A 12,285-nucleotide genomic window follows, 5' to 3' on the forward strand; every position below is an offset into this window, starting at 1 on the left:
AACCCACGAGGGGTTTTGTCCATGTTGATGTTATGTTGTACACAAGGCAGGCAGGTAGGATGAGATATACAGCACCAGTCAAACGTTTGCACACACCTACTCATTCAAGGGTTTTTCTTTATTTTTTACTATTTTCTACATTTTAGAATAATAGTGAAGACATCAAAACTATGAAATAACACATGGAATCATGTAGTAACCAAAAAAGTGTTAAACAAATCAAAGTAGCCACCCGTTGCCTTGATGACAGCTTTGCATACTCCTGGCATTCTCTCTACCAGCTTCACCTGGAATGCTTTTCCAACAGTCTTGAAGGAGTTCACACATATGCTGAGCACTTGCTGGCTGATTTTCCTTCACTCTGCGGCCCAACTCATCCCAAACGTCTCAATTGGGTTGAGGTTGGGTGTTTGTGGAGGCCAGGTCATCTGATGCAGCACTCCATCACTCTCCTTCTTGGTCAAATAGCCCTTACACAGCCTGGAGGTGTTGGGTCATTGAAAAACAAATGATAGTCCCACTAAGTGCAAACCAGATGGGATGGCGTATCGCTGCAGAATGCTGTGTGCCTTGAATTCTAAATAAATCACTGACAGTGTCACCTGCAAAGCACCCCGACACAATCACACCTCCTCCTCCATGCTTCACGGTGGGAACAACACATGCCGAGATCATCCGTTCACCTTATCTGCGTCTCACAAAGACACGTCGGTTGGAACCAAAAATCTCAAATTTGGACTTGTCATGTATTTTCATGTGTTTAACACTTTTTTGGTTACTACATGATTCCATATGTGTTATTTCATAGTTTTGATGTATTCACTATTATTCTACAATGTCATAAATAGTAAAAATAAAGAAAAAGCTTTTGAATGAGTAGGTGTTCTAAATCTTTTGACTGGCACTGTATATCCCTCCAGCTAGCTTACAGTTTAGAGTATGCTCCACTATGGCAGGAAATGGCTGTGGCTATTTCTGATGTTTGTCGTCATTGTTCAACAGCTGCTCAGTTTAACGTCCAATATCAACCCGACATTTATACAGGTCAGCATTCAACTCAGTATGGAGATCTGAATACATTACATCACACAAAGTCAAGGGGAATCTGGCGTCATCTGCCTTTACTTTACTTATACACGGTTTCATTAAATAGCTGAATTACTGTTCTGGAAGTGAATGAATAAGGCTATTTGGTTGATGTGTAGCCTAGTCTACGTTCCTTTGCTGTGTAAATGTTGGATTGTTGCCAAGTTCCAGTCTTGCGTCAGTTACACAGTCGTTTATATGTTTGTACTGTGGTTTTTTAAACATTGTGTGCTGTCCTGCCTATTGACATTTAGCTTATCATTTATCTAGTGTGTTAGACATCTCTTCCCTCTTAATTCAGCTATATGTGCACAGATAGAAGGATGATAGATGGGTGATGTGTCCTTGGGGAGAGGGTAAACGTCACGTCTTGTTTTGGAGAACTTGGCGCAGACTCCCCCCAGCTGGGTTTATTTACATTCATGACATAGTTACAGAGAGACCAGCAAAGCAAAAATGCTTCCTTATTTCGGTTCTGTAATTTGTAAGGAGCACCACCGTACTTAGAGTGACCTGAGAGGCGGCATGTGCAACGCCTGCCTTTATCACTGTGACTGCTGTGTTTATGACTTACTGGGATAATGACATCATAGACAGGCAGGCCATCCCAGGGCCTTCCTCGGCTGTGTTTAAAGCATCACTCGAAAACAAAGTGCATCAGCTCAGACCTCCAGTATTCTGGTAAACAGGAGAGAGACTGTCACTAACACAGATAAATCAATATGGCCGACCTTCGCTCTGCTGGGAGGAGACCATTTGACCTAACTCACCATGGTCTAGTGTTGTTGAAACATATCTGGTCTAGTGTTGTTGAGACATCTGGTCTAGTGTTGTTGAGACATATCCGGTCAAGTGTTGTTGAGACATCTGGTCTAGTGTTGTTGAGACATATCCGGTCTAGTGTTGTTGAAACATATCCGGTCTAGTGTTGTTGAGACATCTGGTCTAGTGTTGTTGAGACATATCCGGTCTAGTGTTGTTGAGACATATCCGGTCTAGTGTTGTTGAGACATATCCGGTCTAGTGTTGTTGAGACATATCTGGTCTAGTGTTGTTGAGACATATCCGGTCTAGTGTTGTTGAGACATATCCGGTCTAGTGTTGTTGAGACATATCCGGTCTAGTGTTGTTGAGACATCTGGTCTAGTGTTGTTGAGACATATCCGGTCTAGTGTTGTTGAGACATATCCGGTCTAGTGTTGTTGAAACATATCCGGTCTAGTGTTGTTGAGACATATCCGGTCTAGTGTTGTTGAGACATATCCGGTCTAGTGTTGTTGAAACATATCCGGTCTAGTGTTGTTGAGACATCTGGTCTAGTGTTGTTGAGACATATCCGGTCTAGTGTTGTTGAGACATATCCGGTCTAGTGTTGTTGAGACATATCCGGTCTAGTGTTGTTGAGACATATCCGGTCTAGTGTTGTTGAGACATCTGGTCTAGTGTTGTTGAGACATATCCGGTCTAGTGTTGTTGAGACATATCCGGTCTAGTGTTGTTGAAACATATCTGGTCTAGTGTTGTTGAAACATATCTGGTCTAGTGTTGTTGAAACATATCTGGTCTAGTTTTGTTGAAACATATCTGGTCTAGTGTTGTTGAAACATATCTGGGCGAATGTGTGTGTTGAAACATAGCTGGTCTAGTGTTGTTGAAACATATCTGGGCGTGTGTGTGTGTGTTTTGAAACATATCTGGGCGTGTGTGTGTTGAAACACATCTGGGCTGTGTGTGTGTGGTGTGTGTGTGTGTGTGTGTGTGTGTGTGTGTGTGTGTGTGTGTGTGTGTGTGTGTGTGTGTGTATTTTGAAACATATCTGGGCGTGTGTGTTTGTGATGGTTTCTGCACACTTTATTGTTAAATTATGCTTTGAAGTTAACTTTGAAAAGGCATAAAACTGGAAGAGAATAACATATATCTTCCATGTTTTGTTGTGGTCAATATCCTATATAATGTCCTTATTATTATTATTATTATTATTATTATTTGTATTTGCATTTTCTCACGATCTTGTCTCATCGCTGCAACTCCACAACGGGCTCGGGGGAGGCAAAGGTCAAATCATGTGTCCTCCGAAACATGACCACCCCCCAAAGCCGCGTTTCTTAAGACCAGCCGCTTAACCCAGAAGCCAGCTGCACCATTCAACTGATGACAGGTCAGCCTGCAGGCGCTTGGCCCGCCACAAGAAGTCGCTAGAGCGCAATGAGCCAAGTCAAGCCCCCGCGGGCCAAACCCTCCCCTAATTATGACAACGCTGGGCTTATTGGGCGCCGCCCTATGGGACTCACGGTCACAGACGGTTGTGACAGAGCCTGGGTTCGATCCCAGACTGTAGTGACGCTGCAACACTGCGAAGCAGTACCTAGGAAGGCTGCACCACTCAGGAGGCCCAACGGCAGCCTATTTCATCCATACATTTTAGTTTAAGACACACTTGAAGAAAAAGGAAAATGACACAGTAAAGCATCGAGACATATTCACACAAACTGTCTAGTAACCGCAGCCAGTACATCAAGTTCATGTTTGGGCAGACATACAAAGTTCAAAACAAACCAACCATAGAAGACTGATTGTATGTATAGCTTACATATATGTTTTCATAGCATATATATTTTCTAGGACAACAGGTTAAAGAGACACCTGTGAGGAAAGAATCATTAGAAAGGTTGTTTTTTTATGTGGAACTCAATGAACCCTGTGTCTCCTGGTCCCTTCTGGTCTCCAGTCAGCTGACTCGGCATGTTGATCATCATGATCCATAACCAAGCTGTTCCTGTTCTAAGACTTCTATATGTAGCTATGGAAACAGAAACAAGATTCCACATCCCTCCACCCATCCCTGGTTCTTTTCCTCAAACCCGCATTCAGAAAACCACAAATTGAAGCTGTTGATTGACTCTATAGGACCCTAGAGGGAGTGTTGACATGTAGTGGATGGTTTGATGAGGATAAAACATGCTCGGATGGAAATGTTACTTAGTCTGCGTCACAAATGGCTCCGTATTCCGTAGTGCACTATGTTTGACCAGAGCCTTATGGGTTGAGTAAACCTAGGGGGGGAAAAAGTCAACTTAAAATGATCTGTTTGCTCAACTTGTTTCATATGTTCATTAAACTATAAATTATTATTTGGGCATCTTAACTAAAAAAAAGTGCATGTGGTTACAAGCACAGTGCTTTTAACATACAATGTTTTCAATGCATGTTCATTTATATATATGTCCTCACCTGGGATTTGAACTCACAACCTCTTGATTTACATCATCCCCATCTTCCTGCTAAACCACCATGTCTGTCTGGTATCAGTTAATCTGACTATTCTCTCATCATTCATTTACTTATTGTTGTCTAATGTAGGTGGGGCATATTACTCTGTTAAAATGGTACTTCTTAATTACTATAATGAATAAAATAGTTTTGTGTCCTTTTAACAGAGGTGAGATTTACTTTGAAGTGCAAAGTGTAGCAATACAGGTGAAATCAGTCATTGACCCAGACATGGTGGAGACGTAGGAAGATTGGAATGCTGTGAACCAAGAAATTGTGAGCTCAAATCCCAGAGAACAACATGTAGAATAACAATTACTGTATAAATGAACGGAGACTGTGTCAAATAAGTCAGTTGAAAACATTGTATATTAAAAGCACTGTTTGTGTGTCTATCTAGTTCCAGAGCTTTTTGTTTTAGTTAACCTGTTTAGGATAGGGGGCAGTATTTTCACGGCCGGATAAAAAACATACCCGATTTAATCTGGTTATTACTCCTGCCCAGAAACTAGAATATGCATATAATTGTTTGATTTGGATAGAAAACACCCTAAAGTTTCTAAAACTGTTTGAATGGTGTCTGTGAGTATAACAGAACTCATATGGCAGGCAAAAACCTGAGAAGATTCTATACAGGAAGTGCCCTCTCTGACCATTTCTTGGCCTTCTATATCCTCTTTATCGAAAACAGAGGATCTCTGCTGTAACGTGACATTTTCTAAGGCTCCCATAGGCTCTCAGAAGGCGCCAGAACGTTGAATGATGACTCTGCAGTCCCTGGCTGAAAAACAGTAGCGCATTTGGATAGTGGTCGATCTGAGAACAATGAAACGGGTGCGCGTGTGCACGTGAAGAGTCCATTTTACATTTTCAGTCTTTGAACGAAAACAACGTCGCCCGGTCGGAATATTATCGCTATTTTACGAGAAAAATCGCATAAAAATTTATTTTAAACAGCGTTTGACATGCTTCGAAGTACGGTAATGGAATATTTTGAAATTTTTTGTCACGATATGCGCCGGCGCGTCACCCTTCGGATAGTGTCTTGAACGCAAGAACAAACGCAGCTATTTGGATATAACTATGGATTATTTGGAACCAAACCAACATTTGTTGTTGAAGTAGAAGTCCTGGGAGTGCATTCTGACGAAGAACAGCAAAGGTAATCCAATTTTTCTTATAGTAAATCTGAGTTTGGTGAGTGCCAAACTTGGTGGGTGTCAAAATAGCTAGCCATGATGGCCGGGCTATCTACTCAGAATATTGCAAAATGTGCTTTCACCGAAAAGCTATTTTAAAATCGGACACCGCGATTGCATAAAGGAGTTCTGTATCTATAATTCTTAAAATAATTGTTATGTTTTTTGTGAACGTTTATCCTGAGTAATTTAGTAAATTCACCGGAAGTTTCGGTGGGTATGCTAGTTCTGAACGTCACATGCTAATGTAAAAAGCTGTTTTTTGATATAAATATGAACTTGATTGAACAAAACATGCATGTATTGTATAACATAATGTCCTAGGAGTGTCATCTGAAGAAGATAATCAAAGGTTACTCTCCTGACATAATCTAATGTTTTGCTTTCACTGTAAAGCCTTTTTGAAATCGGACAATGTGGTTAGATAAAGGAGAGTCTTGTCTTTAAAATGGTGTAAAATAGTCATATGTTTGAAAAATGGAAGTTTTGGGATTTTTGAGGAGTTTGTAATTCGCGCCACGCCCTATCATTGTATATTGGAGTGGTGTTCCGCTAGCGGAACATCTAGATGTAAGAGGTTTTAAGATGCGCAAATAATATTTTTTGTTGAATGAACACATGAGACAAGTTGAATAAACATAATTTTATGTTCACTGAATTTCGGCCTTTCATTTTTCTCCAGTTGGACCTACAGTAAATTTGGCCCAACTATATTTTTTTTAGTTCAGGTAACACTTAGACCGAAAAGTTGAGTCAACTAAAAAAGGCTGTGGAACCAGTTAGTAAATAATAATGAGTTGAAACAACTTACAGTGCAGACTTGGTTTGACTTTTGATTGGACTTCCATGTTGGTTTGAAGCTCCTCCATTAAGTCTCCACACATTCCAGAGCATCATTATGGGACCATGTTGCAGTCATCAAAGCATCTCTAGGTCAGACTAGCTCAGCCATTGCATAATAACAGTGATTTCATTTGGACGCGTGCCAATGTTTTAACAAGATATCGCACATGATTGCCTGTTGAATCACAACTCATAACAATAGAGGGAGAACAACTCCACAGTCCCATGGCCAGGAAGGCCCAGCACAAGCATGACAAGCACTCACTGTGGACAGCAGCATCCCATTACCACCCACTCACTGTGGACAGCAGCATCCCATTACCACCCACTCACTTATACAGCAGCATCCCATTACCACCCACTCACTATGGATAGCAGCATCCCATTACCAGCCACCCACTGTGGACAGCAGCATCCCATTACCAGCCACCCACTGTGGACAGCAGCATCCCATTACCAGCCACCCACTGTGGATAGCAGCATCCCATTACCAGCCACCCACTGTGGACAGCAGCATCCTATTACCAGCCACCCACTGTGGACAGCAGCATCCCATTACCAGCCACCCACTGTGGACAGCAGCATCCCATTACCACCCACTCACTTATACAGCAGCATCCCATTACCACCCACTCACTGTGGATAGCAGCATCCCATTACCAGCCACCCACTGTGGACAGCAGCATCCCATTACCAGCCACCCACTGTGGACAGCAGCATCCCATTACCAGCCACCCACTGTGGACAGCAGCATCCTATTACCACCCACCCACTGTGGACAGCAGCATCCCATTCCATGTATGCAAAACCAAGCCATCAAAGAGCAGACAGACAGATGCGCACACACACACACACACACACACACACACACACACACACACACACACACACACACACACACACACACACACACACACACACACACACACACACATTCTCTCTGTAAAGGGGATTGCTTCCACTCCTGTGCTGTCGAGTGGAAGCACATTGGTGTGAACTATTGAGCCAAGTGGATCAGTATTCAGTAGGTGTGTTTGTCCTGTCAGGTTCTATGTCAGATTATTACAGGTTGTTGTTCAGTAGGGTGTTTGTCCTGTCGGGTTCTATGTCAGATTATTACTGGTTATTGTTCAGTCGGGTGTTTGTCCTGTCAGGTTCTATGTCAGATTATTACAGGTTATTGTTCAGTAGGGTGTTTGTCCTGTCAGGTTCTATGTCAGATTATTACAGGTTGTTGTTCAGTAGGGGTGTTTTTCCTGTCAGGTTCTATGTCAGATTATTACAGGTTATTGTTCAGTCGGGTGTTTGTCCTGTCAGGTTCTATGTCAGATTATTACAGGTTATTGTTCAGTAGGGGTGTTTGTCCTGTCAGGTTCTATGTCAGATTATTACAGGTTATTGTTCAGTAGGGTGTTTGTCCTGTCAGGTTCTATGTCAGATTATTACAGGTTATTGTTCAGTAGGGTGTTTGTCCTGTCAGGTTCTATGTCAGATTATTACAGGTTATTGTTCAGTAGGGGTGTTTATCCTATCAGGTTCTATGTCAGATTATTACAGGTTATTGTTCAGTAGGGTGCTTGTCCTGTCAGGTTCTTTGTCAGATTATTACAGGTTATTGTTCAGTAGGGTGTTTGTCCTGTCAGGTTCTATGTCAGATTATTACAGGTTATTGTTCAGTAGGGGTGTTTGTCCTGTCAGGTTCTATGTCAGATTATTACAGGTTATTGTTCAGTAGGATGCTTGTCCTGTCAGGTTCTTTGTCAGATTATTACAGGTTATTGTTCAGTAGGGGTGTTTTTCCTGTCAGGTTCTATGTCAGATTATTACAGGTTATTGTTCAGTAGGGGTGTTTGTCCTGTCAGGTTCTATGTCATATTATTACAGGTTGTTGTTCAGTAGGGGTGCTTGTCCTGTCAGGTTCTATGTCAGATTATTACAGGTTATTGTTCAGTAGGGGTGTTTGTCCTGTCAGGTTCTATGTCAGATTATTACAGGTTATTGTTCAGTAGGGTGTTTATCCTGTCAGGTTCTATGTCAGATTATTACAGGTTATTGTTCAGTAGGGGTGTTTGTCCTGTCAGGTTCTATGTCAGATTATTACAGGTTATTGTTCAGTAGGATGCTTGTCCTGTCAGGTTCTTTGTCAGATTATTACAGGTTATTGTTCAGTAGGGGTGTTTTTCCTGTCAGGTTCTATGTCAGATTATTACAGGTTATTGTTCAGTAGGGTGTTTATCCTGTCAGGTTCTATGTCAGATTATTACAGGTTATTGTTCAGTAGGGTGTTTGTCCTGTCAGGTTCTATGTCAGATTATTACAGGTTATTGTTCAGTAGGGGTGTTTGTCCTGTCAGGTTCTATGTCAGATTATTACAGGTTGTTGTTCAGTAGGTGTGCTTGTCCTGTCAGGTTCTATGTCAGATTATTACAGGTTATTGTTCAGTAGGGTGCTTGTCCTGTCAGGTTTTGTGTCAGGTTATTACAGGTTATTAGCATGATATTAGTGTTAAAGGGGCAATCTGGGATTTAAACAACAAGTGTACACCCACCACTTTTTTGGGGGTGAACAGCTGAGGGATGGCGCTGGAGAAATGCAACTACTCAAGTTCATAGACCGAGCTATGGATGCTAGTTAATGCTTGCTGTTCATGTTAAGAGAGAGTTTTTGATACAGAGTATGTTTACTGTAGCAGCATAGATACCAGTTTGTAGGTAGAATAGAGATATTTAGTGAGAGAGACTTTGCGGTTCTGTTAACTTGCTCGTCCTACCTCTGGAAGGTTGGCCCTGGCTGGCTGCCTTATCCTTCTGGAGGGCCGGCCCTGGCTGGCTGGCTGTCTTATCCTTCTGGAGGGCCGGCCCTGGCTGGCTGGCTGGCTTATTCTTCTGGAGGGCCGGCCCTGGCTGGCTGGCTGTCTTATCCTTCTGGAGGGCCGGCCCTGGCTGACTGGCTGTCTTATCCTTCTGGAGGGCCGGCCCTGGCTGGATGGCTGTCTTATTCTTCTGAAAGCTAAACAAACTACCAGCTGTGTTTTTGCCAGATGTGACGTGCTGTGTAGACTCTTTGATGTAGACTCTGATGTAGGCCTGTGTACGTCTGTGTACTATGAGCTATCATCACATCGCGTATTAAGAAGCACACTATGAGATGATGAATCTAGCATCAGAAGCAATCTCATATGTGACAGCGTCCCAAATGGAACCCTATTCCCTGTATAGTGCACTACTTTTGACCAGGGCCCATGTTTGTTACCATTGGCGTGACAATGACCATAAGAGTTGGCAAGACAGCACAAACAGATCTGAGACCAAGCTATAGACTCCTTCACCCCTTAGTGCCTGTGGGGTGGAGCAAACCATGCACCACATTCCTAAGGTCTGTCCAATCTACCAACTCAGCGGAGGGCCTAATCACCCTCAACTCAGCAGGACCGGAAGCAAGGGCTTGGCTAAAGGAATTCACTAAATAAATAAATTAATGTTGTTTATCTCTCTGGCTGCTTCCCTTAGGTTGATGAGATCTACCACGATGAGTCCTTGGGAACCAACATCAACATCGTCCTCGTCCGCATGATCATGGTTGGGTACAGACAGGTAAGACTTCTCATCTTCCTGATCACGGTCAGGTACAGACAAGTAAGACTTCATCTTCCTGATCACGGTCCGGTTCAGACAGGTAAGACTTCTCATCTTCCTGATCACGGTCAGGTACAGACAGGTAAGACTTCATCTTCCTGATCACGGTCAGGTACAGACAGGTAAGACTTCATCTTCCTGATCACGGTCAGGTTCAGACAGGTAAGACTTCTCATCTTCCTGATCACGGTCAGGTACAGACAGGTAAGACTTCATCTTCCTGATCACGGTCAGGTTCAGACAGGTAAGACTTCTCACCTTCCTGATCACGGTCAGGTTCAGACAGGTAAGACTTCTCATCTTCCTGATCACGGTCAGGTTCAGACAGGTAAGACTTCTCATCTTCCTGATCACGGTCAGGTTCAGACAGGTAAGACTTCATCTTCCTGATCACGGTCAGGTTCAGACAGGTAAGACATCTCATCTTCCTGATCACGGTCAGGTACAGACAGGTAAGACTTCATCTTCCTGATCACGGTCAGGTTCAGACAGGTAAGACTTCATCTTCCTGATCACGGTCAGGTTCAGACAGGTAAGACATCTCATCTTCCTGATCACGGTCAGGTACAGACAGGTAAGACTTCTCATCTTCCTGATCACGGTCAGGTACAGACAGGTAAGACTTCTCATCTTCCTGATCACAGTCAGGTTCAGACAGGTAAGACTTCTCATCTTCCTGATCACGGTCAGGTTCAGACAGGTAAGACTTCTCATCTTCCTGATCACGGTCAGGTTCAGACAGGTAAGACTTCATCTTCCTGATCACGGTCAGGTTCAGACAGGTAAGACATCTCATCTTCCTGATCACGGTCAGGTTCAGACAGGTAAGACTTCTCATCTTCCTGATCACGGTCAGTTTCAGACAGGTAAGACTTCATCTTCCTGATCACGGTCAGGTACAGACAGGTAAGACTTCATCTTCCTGATCACGGTCAGGTTCAGACAGGTAAGACATCTCATCTTCCTGATCACGGTCAGGTTCAGACAGGTAAGACTTCATCTTCCTGATCACGGTCAGTTTCAGACAGGTAAGACTTCATCTTCCTGATCACGGTCAGGTACAGACAGGTAAGACTTCATCTTCCTGATCACGGTCAGGTTCAGACAGGTAAGACATCTCATCTTCCTGATCACGGTCAGGTTCAGACAGGTAAGACTTCATCTTCCTGATCACGGTCAGGTTCAGACAGGTAAGACTTCTCTTCTTCCTGATCACGGTCAGGTTCAGACAGGTAAGACTTCTCTTCTTCCTGATCACGGTCAGGTACAGACAGGTAAGACTTCTCATCTTCCTGATCACAGTCAGGTTCAGACAGGTAAGACTTCTCTTCTTCCTGATCACGGTCAGGTTCAGACAGGTAAGACTTCTCTTCTTCCTGATCACGGTCAGGTACAGACAGGTAAGACTTCTCATCTTCCTGATCACGGTCAGGTACAGACAGGTAAGAGTTTACATTACACCCGTCGCTCGCTCTGTCTCTCTCTCTCTCCTCTCCTTCTCTCTGTCTCTCTCGTCTCCTTCCCTCTGTCTCTCTCTCGTCTCCTTCCCTCTGTCTCTCTCACGCTCTCTTTCTCTCTCTCTCCAGGGCCGATAAGGGGTGGCCATGGGAAATGGATTGTGAAACAAATAGTGTTTAAATTGGCTGAAACTAGGATTCATTGTATTGACTAACTGTTTCAACTGTTCATTTGTATTTGCCCTAATTTATTCAAATCAATCAATTTGAAGTGATCCATCTTGATCCATCTAGACTCACATTAAGCATCTCCAATCCAAAATTAAATCTAGAATCGGCTTCCTATTTCGCAAAGAAAGCATCCTTCACTCGTGCTGCCAAACATACCCTCGTAAAACTGACTATCCGTCCGAGCCTTGACTTCGGCGATGTCATTTACAAAATAGCCTCTACTCAGCAAATTGGATGTAGTCTATCACAGTGCCATCTGTTTTGTCACCAAAGCCCCCTATACTACCCACCACTGCGACCTGTATGCTCTCGTTGGCTGGCCCTCGACCTCATATTCGTCGCCAAACCCACTGGCTCCAGGTCATCTATAAGTCTTTGCTAGGTAAAACCCTGCCTTATCTCAGCTCACTGGTCACCATAGCAGCATCCACCCGTAGCACGCGCTCCAGCAGGTATATCTCACTGGTCATCCCCAAAGCCAACTCCTCCTTTGGCTGCCTTTCCTTCCAGTTCTCTGCTGCCAAAGACTGGAACGAATTGCAAAAATCACTGAAGCTGGAGTCT

The 12,285-nt window shown here is 43.4% G+C and overlaps 1 protein-coding gene across 3 annotated transcripts in view; it reads left to right on the top strand.

The window, feature by feature from the left end:
- The window catches only part of LOC106613836 (A disintegrin and metalloproteinase with thrombospondin motifs 14), a 99,683-nt gene that overhangs the window by 63,469 nt on the left and 23,929 nt on the right, over window positions 1-12,285 (top strand). For all 3 annotated transcript variants that reach the window (XM_045687475.1, XM_045687478.1, XM_045687480.1), the window contains exon 5: window positions 9,908-9,991. In XM_045687475.1, coding sequence (XP_045543431.1) covers window positions 9,908-9,991 — 84 coding nt within the window. The remainder of the gene's footprint in view (window positions 1-9,907; window positions 9,992-12,285) is intronic.

The sequence above is a fragment of the Salmo salar genome, chromosome ssa01 (assembly GCF_905237065.1).
Source record: "Salmo salar chromosome ssa01, Ssal_v3.1, whole genome shotgun sequence".
Lineage (NCBI taxonomy): Eukaryota > Metazoa > Chordata > Actinopteri > Salmoniformes > Salmonidae > Salmo > Salmo salar.